The sequence below is a fragment of the Panulirus ornatus genome, chromosome 2, assembly GCF_036320965.1.
Source record: "Panulirus ornatus isolate Po-2019 chromosome 2, ASM3632096v1, whole genome shotgun sequence".
Lineage (NCBI taxonomy): Eukaryota > Metazoa > Arthropoda > Malacostraca > Decapoda > Palinuridae > Panulirus > Panulirus ornatus.
In genome coordinates this window covers 96581923-96604791 of record NC_092225.1, presented here as the reverse complement: position 1 = coordinate 96604791, position 22869 = coordinate 96581923, and the positions used below count along the sequence as shown (strand labels likewise).

The 22869-nt window shown below is 41.9% G+C and overlaps 1 protein-coding gene across 7 annotated transcripts in view; it reads left to right on the top strand.

The window, feature by feature from the left end:
• Window positions 1–22869, top strand: part of LOC139758668 (uncharacterized) — a 260280-nt gene that overhangs the window by 208758 nt on the left and 28653 nt on the right. For 4 of the 7 annotated variants that reach the window (XM_071680288.1, XM_071680253.1, XM_071680263.1 and 1 more), the window contains 3 exons: window positions 1963–2076; window positions 10161–10328; window positions 13585–13719. In XM_071680288.1, coding sequence (XP_071536389.1) covers window positions 1963–2076; window positions 10161–10328; window positions 13585–13719 — 417 coding nt within the window. The remainder of the gene's footprint in view (window positions 1–1962; window positions 2077–10160; window positions 10329–13584; window positions 13720–22869) is intronic. The other 3 variants (XM_071680307.1, XM_071680282.1, XM_071680272.1) reach the window with 2 other exon arrangements.

Sequence of the window (22869 nt, the reverse complement as noted above, 5' to 3'; positions counted from 1 at the left end):
AAGAATATATGGTGTGGGAGGAAAGTTGTTAGAAGCAGTGAAAAGTTTTTATCGAGGATGTAAGGCATGTGTACGTGTAGGAAGAGAGGAAAGTGATTGGTTCTCAGTGAATGTAGGTTTGCGGCAGGGGTGTGTGATGTCTCCATGGTTGTTTAATTTGTTTATGGATAGGGTTGTTAGGGAGGTAAATGCAAGAGTTTTGGAAAGAGGGGCAAGTATGAAGTCTGTTGGGGATGAGAGAGCTTGGGAAGTGAGTCAGTTGTTGTTCGCTGATGACACAGCGCTGGTGGCTGATTCATGTGTGAAACTGCAGAAGCTGGTGACTGAGTTTGGTAAAGTGTGTGGAAGAAGAAAGTTAAGAGTAAATGTGAATAAGAGCAAGGTTATTAGGTACAGTAGGGTTGAGGGTCAAGTCAATTGGGAGGTGAGTTTGAATGGAGAAAAACTGGAGGAAGTGAAGTGTTTTAGATATCTGGGAGTGGATCTGGCAGCGGATGGAACCATGGAAGCGGAAGTGGATCATAGGGTGAGGGAGGGGGCGAAAATTCTGGGGGCCTTGAAGAATGTGTGGAAGTCGAGAACATTATCTCAGAAAGCAAAAATGGGTATGTTTGAAGGAATAGTGGTTCCAACAATGTTGTATGGTTGCGAGGCGTGGGCTATGGATAGAGTTGTGCGCAGGAGGATGGATGTGCTGGAAATGAGATGTTTGAGGACAATGTGTGGTGTGAGGTGGTTTGATCGAGTGAGTAACGTAAGGGTAAGAGAGATGTGTGGAAATAAAAAGAGCGTGGTTGAGAGAGCAGAAGAGGGTGTTTTGAAGTGGTTTGGGCACATGGAGAGGATGAGTGAGGAAAGATTGACCAAGAGGATATATGTGTCGGAAGTGGAGGGAACAAGGAGAAGAGGGAGACCAAATTGGAGGTGGAAAGATGGAGTGAAAAAGATTTTGTGTGATCGGGGCCTGAACATGCAGGAGGGTGAAAGGAGGGCAAGGAATAGAGTGAATTGGAGCGATATGGTATACCGGGGCTGATGTGCTGTCAGTGGATTGAATCAAGGCATGTGAAGCGTCTGGGGTAAACCATGGAAAGCTGTGTAGGTATGTATATTTGCGTGTGTGGACGTATGTATATACATGTGTATGGGGGGGTTGGGCCATTTCTTTCGTCTGTTTCCTTGCGCTACCTCGCAAACGCGGGAGACAGCGACAAAGTATAAAAAAAAAAAAAAAAAAAAAAAAAACATAGGGGGGTGAAATGCTGTCATATGAAGTGATCAGGGGAAACCACTGAATGATTTATGGGGCTTGACTGTGGATGGGGATGTAATTTCTTGCATTATAAACAGCAACTAGGTAGTGGATGAGTAAATGAGACTGTTTTGTCTCTTCATGGTTCAATCTTGCAAAAGCAGGAAATGGCAAGCTAAATGTAAAAAGAAATATTGCAGTTAATTAGGAGTATGGGAATTTAGAATAGGTGAAAGATATCTTCATTCTAAACCTTTGTAATAAGTAGCTTATATTTGGTGGATATATCAGTGGCATGAGCCTTGTAAAGTAAGTGTAAGGCACCATGTTATGTGCTATTGCATTTATGTGTGTTACTTTTCACTGCAGTACCTTTGAGCATGCTTCATTTTACTGCACAAAGATATTTTTCTGATTTTATTTTCAACACTTTCCAAAATATCTGTTGGGTTCTCAATTTGTAATTATCAACTTCATAGGGAAAAAATGTGTTCTCTTAATGTTTACCAAGTTTCCAGGATTTTAATTTCATGAACAGTCTGGACATGGGATGAGAGTTTAATTTCATGAACAGTCTGGACATGGGATGAGTGTTAGCATAAAGATGTACTTAAATGCATTTGAGTGTCTCACTTTGTCCATCTTTGGGGCAAGTGAAGATAACATATGCAAGAAGAAATATATAGCTTTTTTCTGTAAAAACCAACTAGACCACAAAGTTGATGGTAGCAAATGCTTCTCTGGAGGTGGATATGGCAATCCTGAAGGACAAGATTGCATCTGGTGCATCAGGTGAAGAATCCCTTGCCAGAAAGGAGGGGAAGGTGAGATATTTTCTGTATTTTCCTTTTTTCATATAAAACTTTCATTTCCTTACTGATGAATCCTTTTGTTTCTCATTGCAACTGTATGCAGTATTATACTTTTTAATCCTATTCAACCCTAGGACTTCTTTCTATGAAGGGACTCCTGCAGCTTTAAGGCTGTGCTACTTCCAGTAACAGGGAAGCAATGGACTCCTATGGAGTGAGAAGTTCCTCGATGAGACTGTACTCCCCTTTGGTAATGGACACAGCCTAAGACAAATTTTGTATAGCAATGTCACCACAAGCAGATGGAGTATGTTAACATCTTCAGTATTATATCATTCTATTAAAACTGACTTTTCTCATCTGCTTGGATGCATTGTGTGGATACAAGCATGCATATTTTGTAGGTAATGATTTTGCAGAAGTGTCTCCAGCCCCAGCATTGTCACAAGGCAAAGGATAAATATGCCAATGTTCAAATGGTTGGCAGTGATAAATCAGAGAAGAATAAGATGACCCATGAGTGCAGACCAAAATGTTTTCTTTGCACATTCATGAGGACAAACATGGCAAAGGATGGCTTTTTGTAACATCAGGTTATATGTACCTCATTTCAGTCTGTTTGGCCTTTCATTTAATTTTTCAAGGAATATTTAAAGTTGAATTAATATCAGCAAGGTATCAGATCTGTACCCTTCATCAGCCTACAGGATTAGGGCTTGAGACCCCAGTTTTGCAAAATAAATTTCCAGGAAAGATATATGTGGCTTTTGGATGTAAGGGGTTTGCCTGTAGTTGCTTTCAAGAAACTAAAATGTGAATTTGTATTGTTGAAATGTGAATGTTGAATGTGAAAATAGTAAATGGTGAGTATAAGATGATGGAAGTCATATATGTATTTAACCCTCTCAGTGCACACCTAATATTTTATGTCTCACCCATACACGCAAATGATGAGATTTTTTTGTTTTAGTCTTCATTAAAATATTCCCAAAAATATATAAAGACTTCAATTTCTTCAGAATTAATACTTAACCTTTCCTTTTTTATATCACTATATCACTATTTCCCATGTTAATGAGGTAGTGCCTGGAAACAGTCAAAGAAAGGCATATTTGCTTTTTTTTTCTTTTATAACTGAATCACCATCTCCCGCATCAGCGAGGTAGCACAAGGAAACAAACAAGGAATGGCCCAACCCACCCACATACACATATCTTTCTTTCATACTATTCGCCACTTCCCGCGTTAGCGAGGTAGTGTTAAGAACAGAGGACTGGACCTTTGAGGGAATATCCTCACCTGGCCCCTTTCTCTGTTCCTTCTTTTGGAGGAAAAAAAAAAATACACATATATATACATAAATACCCAAACATGCACGTATACATACACATACATTTCAGCGTATACATACATATACGTACACAGACATATACATATATACAGATGTACATGTTCATACTTGCTGCCTTCATCCATTCCTGTCCCCACCCAGCTACATATGAAATAGCGAAATAGCCCCCCCCCCCCCCCCCCCCCCCCCCCCCCCCCCCCCCCCCCCCCCCGCAAGGAAGTTCCAGGAAAAGACAAATAAAGGCTACATTTGTTCACACTTGAGACTCTAGCTGTCATGTATAATGCACCAAAACCACAGTTTCCTTTCCACACCCAGGCCCCACAGACCTTTCCATGGTTTACCCCAGATGCTTCACATGCCCTGGTTCAATCCATTGACAGCACGTCGACCCTGGTGTACCACATAGTTCCAGTTCACTCTATTCCTTGCACGCCTTTCACCCTCCTGTATGTTCTTTCCCCGATCGCTCAAAATCTTTTTCACTCCATCCTTCCATCTCCAATTTGGTCTCCTGCTTCTCCTTGTTCCCTCCACCTCTGACACATATATCCTCTTTGTCAGTCTTTCCTCACTCATCCTCTCCATGTGTCCAAACCATTTCAACACACCCTCCTCTGCTTTCTCTCAACCACACTCTACTCTTATACATGTTTATGTATACATATATACAAACACTTGCACATATATATGTATAAAAGTGAGAATATCTATACATATATACAAACACTTGCACATATATATGTATAAAAGTGAGAAACTGCAGAAGTTGGTGACTAAGTTTGGAAAAGTGTGTGAAAGAGAAAGTTGAGAGTAAATGTGAATAAAAGCAAGGTTGTTAGGTTCAGAAGGATTGAGGGACAAGTTAGCTAGAATGTTACTTTTTATGGAGAAAAATTGAAGGTAGTGAAGTGTGTTAGATATCTGGGAGTGGATTAGGCAGCAAATGGAACCATGGAAGAGGAAGTGAGTCATAGGGTGGGGGAGGGGGCAAAGGTTCTCGAAGCGATGAAGAATGTGTGGAAAGAAAGAATATCTTGGAAGGCAAAATTGGTATGTTTGAAGGAATTGTAGTTCCAACAATATTATATGGTTGCGGAGCATGGGCTATAGATAAGATTGCATGGAGGAGGGTAGATGTGTTGGAAATGAAATACTTGAGGACAATGTGTGCTGTGAGGTGGTTTGACTGAATAAGCAATGAAAGGGTAAGAGATTTTTTTTTTTCTTATTTTGCTTTGTCGCTGTCTCCCGCGTTAGTGAGATAGCGCAAGGAAACAGACAAAAGAATGGCCCAACCCACCCACATACACATGTATATACATACATGTCCACACATGCATATATACATACCTATACATCTCAATGTATACATATATATACACACACAGACATGTACATATATACACATGTACATAATTCATACTGTCTGCCTTTATTCATTCCCATCGCCACCTCGCCACACATGGAATAACAACCCCCTCATGTGTGCGAGGTAGCGCTAGGAAAAGACAACAAAGGCCCCATTCGTTCACACTCAGTCTCTAGCTGTCATGTAATAATGCACCGAAAACCACAGCTCCCTTTCCACATCCAGGCCCCACAGAACTTTCCATGGTTTACCCCAGACGCTTCACATGCCCTGGTTCAATCCATTAACAGCACATCGACCCCGGTAATAGAGTTGTGTGGTAATAAAAAGAGTGTGGTTGAGAGAGCAGAAGAGGGTGTGTTGAAATGGTTTGGACGTATGGAATGAATAAGGAAAAGTTGACAAAGAAGGTATATGTGTCAGAGGTAGGGGTAACAAGGAGAAGCGGGAGACCAAGTTGGAGGTGGAAGGATGGAGTGAAAAAGATTTTGAACGATAGGGGCTCGAACATACAGGAGGGTGAGAGGCATGCAAGGAAAAGAGTGGATTGGAATGATGTGGTATACTGGGATTGACATGCTGCCAATGGACTGAACAAGGACGTGAAACATCCGGGTTAAACCATGGAAAGGTCTGTGGGGCCTGGATGTGGATAGGAAGCAATGGTTTCGATGCATTACATAAGACAACTTGGGATTGAGTGTGTGGCCTTTTTTTGTCTTTTTTTGGCACTTCCTCACTGACACATGGGGTGGTGATGCTATTTCCTGTAGGGCGGGGTGGCTCCGGGATTAGATGAAGGCAAGCAAACATGAATATGTACATATGTGTATGTGTATATGTCTGTATGTGTATGTATATGTTGATATGTATGTGCCTGTATGTATATATTTGTGTATATGAGTGAAGTGCATAGTGCCAATGTACAAAGGCAAAGGGGATAAAGGTGAATGTTCAAATTGCAGAGGTATAAGTTTGTTGAGTATTCCTGGGAAGTTATATGGGAGGGTATTGATTGAGAGGGTGAGGGCATGTAAAGAGTATCAGATTGGGGAAGAACAGTGTGGTTTCAGAAGTGGTAGAGAATGTGTGGATCAGGTGTTTGCTTTGAAGGATGTATGTGAGAAATACTTAGAAAAACAGATAGATTTGTATGTAGCATTTATGGATCTTGAGGGTTGATAGAGATGCTTTGTGGAAGGTATTCAGAGTATATAGTGTGGGAGGTAAGCTACTAGAAGCAGTGAAAAGTTTTTACTAAGGATGTAAGGCATGTGCATGAGTAGGAAGAGAGGAAAGTGAATGGTTACCAGTTAATGTCGGTTTGCGGCAGGGGTGTGTGATGTCTCCATGGTTGTTTAATTTGTTTGTGGATGGGGTTGTTAGGGAGGTGAATACAAGAGTTTTGGAGAGAGGGGCAGGTAATCAGTCTGTTTTGAATGAGAGGGCTCGGGAAGTGAGTCAGTTGTTGTTTGTTGATGATACAGCACAGGTAGCTGATTCGGGAGAGAAACTGAAGTTGCTGACTGAGTTTGGTAAAGTGTGTGAAAGAAGAAAGCTGAGAGTAAATGTGAATAAGAGCAAGGTTATTAGGTTCAGTAGGGTTGAGGGACAAGTTAATTGGGAGGTAAGTTTGAATGAAGAAAAACTAGAGGAAGTAAAGTGTTTTAGATATCTGGGAGTGGATTTGGCAGCGGATGGAGCCATGGAAGCGGAAGTGAGTCACAGGGTGTGGGAGGGGGCGAGGGTTCTGGGATAATTGAAGAATGTGTGGAAGGCGATAACATTATCTCAGAAAGCAAAAATGGGTATGTTTGAAGGAATAGTAGTTCCAGCAGTGTTATATGGTTGCGAGGCATAGGGTTGTGTGGAGGAGGGTGGATGTGTTGGAAATGAAATGTTTGAGGACAATTTATGGTGTGAGGTAGTTTGATTGAGTAAGTAATGAAAGGGTAAGAGAGATGTGTGGTAATAAAAAGAGTGTGGTTGAGAGAGCAGAAGAGGGTGTTTTGAAATGGTTTGGGCACATGAAGAGAATGGGTGAGGAAAGATTGACCAAGAGGATATGTGTGTCTGAGGTAGAGGGAACAAGGAGAAGCAGGAGACCAAATTGAAGGTGGTAGGATGGAGTGAAAAAGATTTTGAGTGATTGGGGTGTGAACATACAGGAGGGTGAAAGGCGTGCAATGAATACAGTGAATTGGAACAATCTGGTATACCAGGGTCGATATGCTTGTCAGTGGGTTGAACTAGGGCAAGTGAAGCGTCTGGGGTAAACCATGGAAAGTTTTGTGGGGCCTGGATGTGTAAAGGGGGCTGTGGTTTCGGTGCATTACACATGACAGCTAGAGACTGAGTGTGAACAAATTTGGCCTTTTTTTTTTTTTTTCCCCACAGGAAACAGCATACATACATGAAAGAAAAGAAAAAATGGTGCATATACATACACTTTTCTTACCTCCCACACCCAATCACTGCCCCCTGCATCAGTGAGTTAGTGCCATGAAACAGATAAAGAAAGGCCACATTTGCTCACATCAATACTTAAGCTGTCATGTGTAATGCACCAAACTGCAGCTCCTTATCCTCATCCAGGCCCCATGGACCTTTCCATGGTTTACCCCAGACTTTTCACATGACCAGGTTCAGTCCCTTGACATCATGTTGACCCCAGTACACCACATCATTCCAATCAGTCTATTCTCAGCACATCATTCACCCTCCTGCATGCTGAGGTCCCGATTGTTCAAAACCTTTTTCACTCCATCCTTCCATCTCCAATTTGGTATCCACGTTCTTTTTGTTCCCTCCACTTCTGATACATATATCTACTTTGTTAACCTTTCCTCACTCATTCTCTCCATATGTCCAGACCATTTCAACAAACCTTTCTTCTGCTCTCTCAACCACACTCTTTTTGTTACCACACATCTCTCTTACTCTTTTTCATTACTTCCTTGATCAAACCACCTCATACCACATATTAACCTCAAACATTTCATTTCCAACACTTCCACTCTCCTCCATGCCTCACATCCATATGATGTTGATGGGACTTTTATTGCTTCAAACTTACAAATTTTTGCTTTCCCAGATAACACTCTCTCCACCCATTCTTTAGGCCTCTCAGGTCCTTCACTCTTTCCCCACCCTATGATCACTTCCATTTCCATTGTTCCATTTGCTGCCAAGTCCTCTCCCAAATATCTAAAGCACTTCACTTCCTCCAAATTTTTCTCCATTCAAACTTACATCCCAACCAACTTTTCCCTGAACTCTGCTGAGCCTAATAACCTTACATTTATTCACATTCACTCTAAACTTTCTCCTTTCAGACACTGTTCCAAACTCACTGACCAACTTTAACAGTTTTTCACTCAAATCAGCCACCAGTGCTGTATCATCAGCAAACAACAACTGCCTCACTTCCCTGGCCCTTTCATCTCCCACCAACGGCATACTCGCCCCTCTCTCCAAAATTCTTGCATATATATATGTGTGTGTGTGCATGGCATTTGATTATATACATGTGTATGTGGGTGGGTTAGGCCATTTTTTCATCTGTTTCCTTGTGCTACCTCGCTAACGCGGGAGACAGCGACTAAGTATGATAAAATACCTGCCTTACCGCCCCACCACTGTTATATTTATATTTATATTTATTTTGCTTTGTCGCTGTCTCCCGCATTTGTGAGGTAGCGCAAGGAAACAAGAAAGAAATGGCCCAACCCACCCCCCATACACATGTATATACACACACGTCCACACACGCAAATATACATACCTATACATCTCATTGTACACATATATATACACACACAGACACATACATATATACCCATCCACACAATTCACACTGTCTGCCTTTATACATTCCCATCGCCACCATGCCACACATGGAATACCATCCCCCTCCCCCCTCATGTGTGCGAGGTAGCGCTAGGAAAAGATAACAAAGGCCCCATTCGTTCACACTCAGTCTCCAGCTGTCATGCAATAATGCCCAAAACCACAGCTCCCTTTCCACATCCAGGCCCCACACAACTTTCCATTGTTTACCCCAGACGCTGCACATGCCCTGATTCAATCCACTGACATCACATCAACCCCGGTATACCACATTGATCCAATTCACTCTATTCCTTGCCCGCCTTTCACCCTCCTGCATGTTCAGGCCCTGATCCCTCAAAATCTTTTTCACTCCATCTTTCCACCTCCAATTTGGTCTCCCACTTCTCCTCGTTCCCTCCACCTCCGACACATATATCCTCTTGGTCAATCTTTCCTCACTCATTCTCTCCATGTGCCCAAACCATTTCAAAACACCCTCTTCTGCTCTCTCAACCACGCTCTTTTTATTTCCACACATCTCTCTTACCCTTACATTACTTACTCGATCAAACCACCTCACACCACACATTGTCCTCAAACATCTCATTTCCAGCACATCCACCCCCCTACACACAACTCTATCCATAGCCCACGCCTCGCAACCATACAACATTGTTGGAACCACTATTCCTTCAAACATACCCATTTTTGCTTTCCGAGATAATGTTCTCGACTTCCACACATTCTTCAATGCTCCCAGGATTTTCGCCCCCTCCCCCACCCTATGATTCACTTCCACTTCCATGGTTCCATCCGCTGCCAGATCCACTCCCAGATATCTAAAACACTTCTCCATTCAAACTCACCTCCCAGTTTACTTGACCCTCAACCCTACTGTACCTAATAACCTTGCTCTTATTCACATTTACTCTTAACTTTCTTCTTTCACACACTTTACCAAACTCAGTCACCAGCTTCTGCAGTTTCTCACATGAATCAGCCACCAGCACTGTATCATCAGCGAACAACACCTGACTCACTTCCCAAGCTCTCTCATCCACAACAGACTTCATACTTGCCCCTCTTTCCAAAACTCTTGCATTCACCTCCCTAACAACCCCATCCATAAACAAATTAAACAACCATGGAGACATCACACACCCCTGCCGCAAACCTACATTCACTGAGAACCAATCACTTTCCTCTCTTCCTACACGTACACATGCCTTACATCCTCGATAAAAACTTTTCACTGCTTCTAACAACTTTCCTCCCACACCATATATTCTTAATACCTTCCACAGAGCATCTCTATCAACTCTATCATATGCCTTCTCCAGATCCATAAATGCTACATACAAATCCATTTGCTTTTCTAAGTATTTCTCACATACATTCTTCAAAGCAAACACCTGATCCACACATCCTCTACCACTTCTGAAACCAGTTATATAATCCTTTATTCTTTTAATATTTTTGCTGAATTTTGTAAATCAATCCAGGATTTTCTCTTTGATTTTATATATACTCTTGATTTACCAGATTAAGGAGTTAGATAATCTGGTTAAGGAATCTCGAAAGGACTTGGAAGCCCTCCGAGCCAAATTTTCTCTGAATCAGAAGATTGGGAGAAAAAAGGAAGAAGAACTGCAACAAGCCCTCAAACATATTGAGGAAATGGAAACAGAAATCAAGCAGTTAAAGGAGAAGGTTTGTATGTATGACTGAGTGGTAAACCTTATCAAACAGAAGCTTTGCATCTGTTTGTAATAGTTGTTGAATCCATCATACAGTAATGCATATTTAAGATGGAATGCTACAGAAATTCCATAGATAGACTTTTTTTCCTAAGCTGAGCAGAGATCCATGTTGTTACATAATTTCCTTTAGATGCACGTAATATTGACATATTATTTTAGAATAGTGATATTGTACTAAAGATAGTTTTGAGAAAATATCAATATTTATGTGTATTATGAATATTATACTATTTTTTTTTTTTTCATACTATTTGCCATTTCCTGCGTTAGCGAGGTAGCGTTAAGAACAGAGAACTGGGCCTTAGAGGGAATATCATCACCTGACCCCCTTCTCTGTTCCTTCTTTTGGAAAATTAAAAAAAAACAAGAAAGGGGAGGATTTCCCGCCACCCGCTCCCTCCCCTTTTAGCCGCCTTCTACGACACGCAGGGAATACGTGGAAAGTATTCTTTCTCCCCTATCCCCAGAGATGGTATTGGAGTGGAATTTATTAAAAAAGGGGTGACTGTATTGTTGACTGGTTGGTAAGGTTATTTAATGTATGTATGATTCATGGTGAGGTGCCTGAGGATTATATTATTATTATATAATTATACATAAGTATACGTATGTAAGTAGGAGAGATGGCCAGAGAGTGTAATTGGATTACATGTTAATTGATAGGCACGCGAAAGAGACTTTTGGATGTTAATGAGCTGAGAGGTGCAACTGGAGGGATGTCTGATCATTATCTTGTGGAGGTGAAGGTTAAGATTTGTAGGGGTTTTCAGAAAAGAAGAGAGAATGTTGGGGTGAAGAGAGTGGTGAGAGTAAGTGAGCTTGGGAAGGAGACTTGTGTGAGGAAGTACCAGGAGAGACTGAGTACAGAATGGAAAAAGGTGAGAACAATGGAAGTAAGGGGAGTGGGGGAGGAATGGGATGTATTTAGTGATGTATCAGTGATGGATTGCCCAAAAGATATTTGTGGCATGAGAAGAGTGGGAGGTGGGTTGATTAGAAAGGGTAGTGAGTGGTGGGATGAAGAAGTAAGATTATTAGTGAAAGAGAAGAGAGAGGCATTTGGATGATTTTTGCAGGGAAAAAATGCAATTGAGTGGGAGATGTATAAAAGAAAGATACAGGAGGTCAAGAGAAAGGTGCAAGAGGTGAAAAAGAGGGCAAATGAGAGTTGGGGTGAGAGAGTATCATTAAATTTTAGGGAGAATAAAAAGATGTTCTGGAAGGAGGTAAATAAAGTGCATAAGACAAGGGAGCAAATGGGAACTTCAGTGAAGGGTGCAAATGGGGAGGTAATAACAAGTAGTGGTGATGTGAGAAGGAGATGGAGTAAGTATTTTGAAGGTTTGTTGAATGTGTTTGATGATAGAGTGGCAGATATAGGGTGTTTTGGTCGAGGTGGTGTCCAAAGTGAGAGGGTTAGGGAATGATTTGGTAAACAGAGAAGAGGTAGTAAAAGCTTTGCGGAAGATGAAAGCCGGCAAGGCAGCAGGTTTGGATGGTATTGCAGTGGAATTTATTAAAAAAGGGGGTGACTGTATTGTTGACTGGTTGGTAAGGTTATTTAATGTATGTATGATTCATGGTGAGGTGCCTGAGGATTGGCGGAATGCTTGCATAGTGCCATTGTACAAAGGCAAAGGGGATAAGAGTGAGTGCTCAAATTACAGAGGTATAAGTTTGTTGAGTATTCCTGGTAAATTATATGGGAGGGTATTGATTTAGAGGGTGAAGGCATGTACAGAGCATCAGATTGGGGAAGAGCTGTGTGGTTTCAGAAGTGGTAGAGGATGTGTGGATCAGGTGTTTGCTTTGAAGAATGTATGTGAGAAATACTTAGAAAAGCAAATGGATTTGTATGTAATATTTATGGATCTGGAGAAGGCATATGATAGAGTTGATAGAGATGCTCTGTGGAAGGTATTAAGAATATATGGTGTGGGAGGCAAGTTGTTAGAAGCAGTGAAAAGTTTTTATCGAGGATGTAAGGCATGTGTACGTGTAGGGAGAGAGGAAAGTGATTGGTTCTCAGTGAATGTAGGTTTGCGGCAAGGGTGTGTGATGTCTCCATGATTGTTTAACTTGTTTATGGATGGAGTTGTTAGGGAGGTAAATGCAAGAGTTTTGGAAAGAGGGGCAAGTATGCAGTCTGTTGTGGATGAGAGAGCTTGGGAAGTGAGTCAGTTGTTGTTCGATGATGATACAGAGCTGGTGGCTGATTCATGTGAGAAACTGCAGAAGCTGGTGACTGAGTTTGGTAAAGTGTGTGAAAGAAGAAAGTTAAGAGTAAATGTGAATAAGAGTAAGGTTATTAGGTACAGTAGGGTTGAGGGTCAAGTCAATTGGGAGGTAAGTTTGAATGGAGAAAAACTGGAGGAAGTAAAGTGTTTTAGATATCTGGGAGTGGATCTGGCAGCGGATGGAACCATGGAAGCGGAAGTGAATCATAGGGTGGGGGAGGGGGCAAAAATCCTGGGAGCCTTGAAGAATGTGTGGAAGTCGAGAACATTATCTCGGAAAGCAAAAATGGGTATGTTTGAAGGAATAGTGGTTCCAATAATGTTGTATGGTTGCGAGGCGTGGGCTATGGATAGAGTTGTGCGCAGGAGGATGGATGTGCTGGAAATGAGATTTTGAGGACAATGTGTGGTGTGAGGTGGTTTGATCGAGTAAGTAACGTAAGGGTAAGAGAGATGTGTGGAAATAAAAAGAGCGTGGTTGAGAGAGCAGAAGAGGGTGTTTTGAAATGGTTTGGGCACATGGAGAGAATGAGTGAGGAAAGATTGACCAAGAGGATATATGTGTCGGAGGTGGAGGGAACGAGGAGAAGAGGGAGACCAAATTGGAGGTGGAAAGATGGAGTGAAAAAGATTTTGTGTGATCGGGGCCTGAACATGCAGGAGGGTGAAAGGAGGGCAAGGAATAGAGTGAATTGGAGCGATGTGGTATACCGGGGTTGACGTGCTGTTAGTGGATTGAATCAAGGCATGTGAAGCATCTGGGGTAAACCATGGAAAGCTGTGTAGGTATGTATATTTGCGTGTGTGGACGTATGTATATACATGTGTATGGGGGTGGGTTGGGCCATTTCTTTCGTCTGTTTCCTTGCGCTACTTCACAAACGCGGGAGACAGCGACAAAGCAAAAAAAAAAAAAAAAAAAAAAAAAGTTTTTGAAAATGATTCTTGTTACATCATTTTATATTTTAGGTAAAGGTAACAGAGGAGGAGTCAAGCAGTCATTTTAAACAGCTTCAGGAAGTAACTAAAGAGTTGAATCACTGGCAGAAACGATTTGATGATAAGAATGCAGAGGCAGAGGAGCTGGCTGCCAAACATATTGAGGTAAGTGGTAAATTTTATAGTGTTATTATTATACTTGATTGCAGTTTACTGCATTAGTGAGGTAGTGCCAGGAAACAAGATGAAAGACTCATCCACTCACATACATATATACGCATATGCACATAGAATTGAATATGACAGTATATTTAGAATTATTGATCTTCTTTCTTATGTTCTCCAATTTTGTTAGTATTATTCTACCATTAGGTGGGTGCTCAAACACCAGTTGTCCATAGTTATCAATGTATTTCATTCAAGCTTTTGCCATCATAGAGGCATCATTAGAAATCTACAGAGAAAACTGTGTCACAAAACTTGGATATGATATGTAAAACACAAACAAAAAACAATTAAAACTCAGAAAAAACACAGCACATAGCACAAAAGTAAAGGAAAACACTAAAAGTGAAACAGATTAACAATATCATGAAGGGTGGTCTTTCTTAACCATGGACTGATTCCTGTTGTCCTGCTATGGCAGACTCAGTAGCTTGCAGTGGGTCAGTGACATGTCCCATCTGTCTATGTCATATTGGCAGGCCATCAAAGAGCTGTATGGCAGTGGTCATATTTGTCTGGATGTTAATGACAGGTGCTTTCTCTATTGTGAATGGCCTCTAATACCTGTAATTGCCTCTGATCATGCAACAAGTAATGACTCTGGTGTTATTCTCTATAATCTCCATTGTTAGTCTCATTCCATGCTTTTGTTCATGATGTTTGATTCCACCTTCTTGTGAGTGGAGCAAGATGAGGGCAGCTCAGAGTGCAGGTTGTATGTCCAATGTAATTTATGTGATGGGGCTGACAGTCTTGAGTATTGCATCGGTACTCATATACAACATCGGTATGATTCAGACTTCCAGAGTGACCTACCACATTGTTGTTCATTATGAGCAAGCATATTTTCAGATTGTTGGATGACAGGAATGTGGTCCAGGGTTACAAAGATCAGAGAGAATTAGATGAGCCCAACCTGACCTCAGCTCCACATCCAGACAAAAATGCTCTCCCATTAGTGTATTTAATGATGGACTTTCGAAATTCCTACCCCATTTAATATTGTTCTTATGTGTTTCTCATCAAGTGTAAGTTTTTCTATATTTCTGTTTCCATATTTTATTTAGATTGTCACTCATACTATCCTTCATGATATTATTGGTTTGTTTCAAAATGTTTTCCCTTACTGTTAGGTGCTGTGTATATATATATATATATATTCTTTTCTTACTTTTAAACTATTCGCCATTTCCCGCATTAGCGAGGTAGCGTTAAGAACAGAGGACTGGGCCTTTGTGGAATATCCTCACCTAGCCCCCCTCTGTTCCTTCTTTTGGAAAAATTAAAAAAAAAAAAAACGAGAGGGGAGGATTTCCAGCCTCCCGCTCCCTCCCCTTTTAGTCGCCTTTTACGACACGCAGGGAATACGTGGGAAGTATTCTTAATCCCCTATCCCCAAGGATATATATATATATATATATATATATATATATATATTTTTTTTTTTTATACTTTGTCGCTGTCTCCCGCGTTTGCGAGGTAGCGCAAGGAAACAGACGAAAGAAATGGCCCAACCCCCCCCCATACACATGTATATACATACGTCCACACACGCAAATATACATACCTACACAGCTTTCCATGGTTTACCCCAGACGCTTCACATGCCTTGACTCAATCCACTGACAGCACGTCAGCCCCGGTATACCACATCGCTCCAATTCACTCTGTTCCTTGCCCTCCTTTCACCCTCCTGCATGTTAAGGCCCCGATCACACAAAATCTTTTTCACTCCATCTTTCCACCTCCAATTTGGTCTCCCTCTTCTCCTTGTTCCCTCCACCTCCGACACATATATCCTCTTGGTCAATCTTTCCTCACTCATCCTCTCCATGTGCCCAAACCACTTCAAAACACCCTCTTCTGCTCTCTCAACCACGCTCTTTTTATTTCCACACATCTCTCTTACCTTTACGTTACTCACTCGATCAAACCACCTCACACCACACATTGTCCTCAAACATCTCATTTCCAGCACATCCATCCTCCTACACACAACTCTATCCATAGCCCACGCCTCGCAACCATACAACATTGTTGGAACCACTATTCCTTCAAACATACCCATTTTTGCTTTCCGAGATAATGTTCTCGACTTCCACACATTCTTCAAGGCCCCCAGGATTTTCGCCCCCTCCCCCACCCTATGATCCACTTCCGCTTCCATGGTTCCATCCGCTGCCAGATCCACTCCCAGATATCTAAAACACTTCACTTCCTCCATTTTTTCTCCATTCAAACTCACCTCCCAGTTGACTTGACCCTCAACCCTACTGTACCTAATAACCTTGCTCTTATTCACATTTACTTTTAACTTTCTTCTTCCACACACTTTACCAAACTCAGTCACCAGCTTCTGCAGTTTCACACATGAATCAGCCACCAGCGCTGTGTCATCAGCGAACAACAACTGACTCACTTCCCAAGCTCTCTCATCCCCAACAGACTTCATACTTGCCCCTCTTTCCAAAACTCTTGCATTTACCTCCCTAACAACCCCATCCATAAACAAATTAAACAACCATGGAGACATCACACACCCCTGCCGCAAACCTACATTCACTGAGAACCAATCACTTTCCTCTCTTCCTACACGTACACATGCCTTACATCCTCGATAAAAACTTTTCACTGCTTCTAACAACTTTCCTCCCACACCATATATTCTTAATACCTTCCACAGAGCATCTCTATCAACTCTATCATATGCCTTCTCCAGATCCATAAATGCTACATACAAATCCATTTGCTTTTCTAAGTATTTCTCACACACATTCTTCAAAGCAAACACCTGATCCACACATCCTCTACCACTTCTGAAACCACACTGCTCTTCCCCAATCTGATGCTCTGTACATGCCTTCACCCTCTCAATCAATACCCTCCCATATAATTTACCAGGAATACTCAACAAACTTATACCTCTGTAATTTGAGCACTCACTCTTATCCCCTTTGCCTTTGTACAATGGCACTATGCACGCATTCCGCCAATCCTCAGGCACCTCACCATGAGTCATACATACATTAAATAACCTTACCAACCAGTCAACAATACAGTCACCCCCTTTTTTAATAAATTCCACTGCAATACCATCCAAACCTGCTGCCTTGCCGGCTTTCATCTTCCGCAAAGCTTTCACTACCTCTTCTCTGTTTACCAAATCATTTTCCCTAACCCTCTCACTTTGCACACCACCTCGACCAAAACACCCTATATCTGCCACTCTATCATCAAACACATATTGACGTTTGTGTAAATAAATTATACATTTCCTTTTTTCCATAGCCAGAGGTTGAACCATTATGTGACATTCATTTTTTTCATTCATTTCAAGCTAGAAGTTTCAGTTTTCTAAATTGTTTCTTACATTTTTCATATGTATATATATGTATGTGTGTGTGTGTGTATATGTGCGTATGTATGTGTATGTGTGTGTATGTGTATATGTATATATATATGTATATTATCCCTGGGGATAGGGGTGAAAGAATACTTCCCACGTATTCCTCGCGTGTCGTAGAAAGCGACTAGAGGGGACGGGAGCGGGGGGCCAGAAATCCTCCCCTCCTTGTATTAACTTTCTAAAAATGGGAAACAGAAGAAGGAGTCACGCGGGGAGTGCTCATCCTCCTCGAAGGCTCAGAGTGGGGTGCCTAAATGTGTGTGGATGTAACCAAGATGTGAAAAAAGAGAGATAGGTAGTATGTTTGAGGAAAGGAACCTGGATGTTATGGCTCTGAGTGAAACGAAGCTCAAGGGTAAAGGGGAAGAGTGGTTTGGGAATGTCTGGGGAGTAAAGTCAGGGGTTAGTGAGAGGACAAGAGCAAGGGAAGGAGTAGCAATACTCCTGAAACAGGAGTTGTGGGAGTATGTGATAGAGTGTAAGAAAGTAAATTCTCGATTAATATGGGTAAAACTGAAAGTTGATGGAGAGAGGTGGGTGATTATTGGTGCTTATGCACCTGGGCATGAGAAGAAAGATCAAGAGAGGCAAGTGTTTTGGGAGCAGCTGAATGAGTGTGTTAGTGGTTTTGATGCACGAGACCGGGTTATAGTGATGGGTGATTTGAATGCAAAGGTGAGTAATGTGGCAGTTGAGGGAATAATTGGTATACATGGGGTGTTCAGTGTTGTAAATGGAAATGGTGAAGAGCTTGTAGATTTATGTGCTGAAAAAGGACTGATGATTGGGAATACCTGGTTTAAAAAGCGAGATATACATAAGTATACTTATGTAAGTAGGAGAGATGGCCAGAGAGCGTTATTGGATTACGTGTTAATTGACAGGCGTGCGAAAGAGAGACTTTTGGATGTTAATGTGCTGAGAGGTGCAACTGGAGGGATGTCTGATCATTATCTTGTGGAGGCTAAGGTGAAGATTTGTATGGGTTTTCAGAAAAGAAGAGTGAATGTTGGGGTGAAGAGGGTGGTGAGAGTAAGTGAGCTTGAGAAGGAGACCTGTGTGAGGAAGTACCAGGAGAGACTGAGTACAGAATGGAAAAAGGTGAGAACAATGGAAGTAAGGGGAGTGGGGGAGGAATGGGATGTATTTAGGGAATCAGTGATGGATTGCGCAAAAGATGCTTGTGGCATGAGAAGAGTGGGAGGTGGGTTGATTAGAAAGGGTAGTGAGTGGTGGGATGAAGAAGTAAGAGTATTAGTGAAAGAGAAGAGAGAGGCATTTGGACGATTTTTGCAGGGAAAAAATGCAATTGAGTGGGAGATGTATAAAAGAAAGAGACAGGAGGTCAAGAGAAAGGTGCAAGAGGTGAAAAAAAGGGCAAATGAGAGTTGGGGTGAGAGAGTATCATTAAATTTTAGGGAGAATAAAAAGATGTTCTGGAAGGAGGTAAATAAAGTGCGTAAGACAAGGGAGCAAATGGGAACTTCAGTGAAGGGCGCAAATGGGGAGGTGATAACAAGTAGTGGTGATGTGAGAAGGAGATGGAGTGAGTATTTCGAAGGTTTGTTGAATATATATATATATATATATATATATATATATATATATATATATATATATATATATATATATATATATATATAACAATATATATATATACATATTATCCCTGGGGATAGGGGAGAAAGAATACTTCCCACGTATTCCCTGCGTGTCGTAGAAGGCGACTAAAAGGGGAGGGAGCGGGGGGCTGGAAATCCTCCCCTCACTTTTTTTTTTAATTTTCCAAAAGAGGGAACAGAGAAGGGGCCCAGGTGCGGATATTCCCTCAAGGGCCCAGTCCTCTGTTCTCAGCGCTACCTCGCTAATGCGGGAAATGGCGAATAGTATGAAAGAAAGAATATATATATATATATATATATATATTTTTTTTTTTTTTTTTGTCGCTGTCTCCCGCGTTTGCGAGGTAGCGCAAGAAAACAGATGAAAGAAATGGCCCAACCCACCCCCATACACATGTATATACATACGTCCACACACGCAAATATACATACCTACACAGCTTTCCATGGTTTACCCCAGACGCTTCACATGCCCTGATTCAATCCACTGACAGCACGTCAACCCCAGTATACCACATCGATCCAATTCACTCTATTCCTTGCCCTCCTTTCACCCTCCTGCATGTTCAGGCCCCGATCACACAAAATCTTTTTCACTCCATCTTTCCACCTCCAATTTCGTCCACCACTTCTCCTCATTCCCTCCACCTCCGACACATATATCCTCTTGGTCAATCTTTCCTCACTCATTCTCTCCATGTGCCCAAACCATTTCAAAACACCCTCTTGTGCTCTCTCAACCACGCTTTTTTTATTTCCACACATCTCTCTTACCCTTACGTTACTTACTCGATCAAACCACCTCACACCACACATTGTCCTCAAACATCTCATTTCCAGCACATCCATCCTCCTGCGCACAACTCTATCCATAGCCCACGCCTCGCAACCATACAACATTGTTAGAACCACTATTCCTTCAAACATACCCATTTTTGCTTTCCGAGATAATGTTCTCGACTTCCACACATTCTTCAATGCTCCCAGGATTTTCGCCCCCTCCCCCACTCCATGATCCACATCCGTTTCCATGGTTCCATCCGCTGCCAGATCCACTCCCAGATATCTAAAACACTTTATTTCCTCCAGTTTTTCTCCATTCAAACTTACCTCCCAATTGACTTGACCCTCAACCCTACTGTACCTAATTACCTTGGTCTTATTCACATTTACTCTTAACTTTCTTCTTTCACACACTTTACCAAACTCAGTCACCAGCTTCTGCAGTTTCTCACATGAATCAGCCACCAGCGCTGTATCATCATCGAACAACAACTGACTCACTTCCCAAGCTCTCTCATCCCCAACAGACTTCATACTTGCCCCTCTTTCCAAAACTCTTACATTCACCTCCCTAACAACCCCATCCATAAACAAATTAAACAACCATGGAGACATCACACACCCCTGCCGCAAACCTACATTCACTGAGAACCAATCACTTTCCTCTCTTCCTACACGTACACATACCTTACATCCTCGATAAAAACTTTTCACTGCTTCTAACAACTTGCCTCCCACACCATATATTCTTAATACCTTCCACAGAGCATCTCTATCAACTCTATCCTATGCCTTCTCAAGATCCATAAATACTACATACAAATCCATTTGCTTTTCTAAGTATATATATATATTTTTTTCCTTTTTTTTTTTTTTTTTTTTTGCTTTGTCGCTGTCTCCCGCATTTGCGAGGTAGCGCAAGGAAACAGACGAAAGAAATGGCCCAACCCACCCCCATACACATGTATATACATACGTCCACACACGCAAATATACATACCTACACAGCTTTCCATGGTTTACCCCAGACGCTTCACATGCCCTGATTCAATCCACTGACAGCACGTCAACCCCAGTATACCACATCGATCCAATTCACTCTATTCCTTGCCCTCCTTTCACCCTCCTGCATGTTCAGGCTCCGATCACACAAAATCTTTTTCACTCCATCTTTCCACCTCCAATTTGGTCTCCCACTTCTCCTCGTTCCCTCCACCTCCGACACATATATCCTCTTGGTCAATCTTTCCTCACTCATTCTCTCCATGTGCCCAAACCATTTCAAAACACCCTCTTCTGCTCTCTCAACCAAGCTCTTTTTATTTCCACACATCTCTCTTACCCTTACGTTACTTACTCGATCAAACCACCTCACACCACACATTGTCCTCAAACATCTCATTTCTAGCACATCCATCCTCCTGCACACAACTCTATCCATAGCCCACACCTCGCAACCATACAACATTGTTGGAACCACTATTCCTTCAAACATACCCATTTTTGCTTTCCGAGATAATGTTCTCGACTTCCACACATTCTTCAATGCTCCCAGGATTTCGCCCCCTCCCCCACTCTATGATCCACTTCTGCTTCCATGGTTCCATCCGCTGCCAGATCCACTCCCAGATATCTAAAACACTTTACTTCCTCCAGATTTTCTCCGTTCAAACTTACCTCCCAATTGACTTGACCCTCAACCCTACTGTACCTAATTACCTTGGTCTTATTCACATTTACTCTTAACTTTCTTCTTTCACACACTTTATCAAACTCAGTCACCAGCTTCTGCATTTTCTCACATGAATCATCCACCAGCACTGTATCATCAGCGAACAACAACTGACTCACTTCCCAAGCTCTCTCATCCCGAACAGACTTCATACTTGCCCCTCTTTCCAAAACTCTTGCATTCACCTCCCTAACAACCCCATCCATAAACAAATTAAACAACCATGGAGACATCACACACCCCTGCTGCAAACCTACATTCACTGAGAACCAATCACTTTCCTCTCTCCCTACATGTACACATGCCTTACATCCTCGATAAAAACTTTTCATTGCTTCTAACAACTTGCCTCCCACACCATATATTCTTAATACCTTCCACAGAGCATCTCTATCAACTCTATCATATGCCTTCTCCAAATCCATAAATGCTACATACAAATCCATTTGCTTTTCTAAATATTTCTCACATACATTCTTCAAAGCAAACACCTGATCCACACATCCTCTACCACTTCTGAAACCACACTGCTCTTCCCCAATCTGATGCTCTGTACATGCCTTCACCCTCTCAGTCAATACCCTCCCATATAATTTACCAGGAATACTCAACAAACTTATACCTCTGTAATTTGAGCACTCACTCTTATCCCCTTTGCCTTTGTACAAAGGCACTATGCAAGCATTCCGCCAATCCTCAGGCACCTCACCATGAGTCATACATCCATTAAATAACCTTAACAACCAGTGAATAATGCAGTCACCCCCTTTTTTAATAAATTCCACTGCAATACCATCCAAACCTGCTGCCTTGCCCGCTTTCATCTTCCGCAAAGCTTTTACTACCTCTTCTCTGTTTACCAAATCATTTTCCCTAACCCTCTCACTTTGCACACCACCTCGACCAAAACACCCGATATCTGCCACTCTATCATAAAACACATTCAACAAACCTTCAAAATACTTACTCCATCTCCTTCTCACATCACCACTACTTGTTATCACCTCCCCATTTGCGCCCTTCACTGAAGCTCCCATTTGCTCCCTTGTCTTACGCACTTTATTTACCTCCTTCCAGAACATCTTTTTATTCTCCCTAAAATTTAATGATACTCTCTCACCCCAACTCTCATTTGCCCTCTTTTTCACCTCTTGCACCTTTCTCTTGACCTCCTGTCTCTTTCTTTTATACATCTCCCACTCAATTGCATTTTTTCCCTGCAAAAATCATCCAAATGCCTCTCTCTTCTCTTTCACTAATAATCCTACTTCTTCATCCCACCACTCACTACCCTTTCTAATCAACCCACCTCCCACTCTTCTCATGCCACAAGCATCTTTGCGCAATCCATCACTGATTCCCGAAATACATCCCATTCCTCCCCCACTCCCCTTACTTCCATTGTTCTCACCTTTTTCCATTCTGTACTCAGTCTCTCCTGGTACTTCCTCACACAAGTCTCCTTCCCAAGCTCACTTACTCTCACCACCCTCTTCACCCCAACATTCACTCTTCTTTTCTGAAAACCCCTACAAATCTTCACCTTC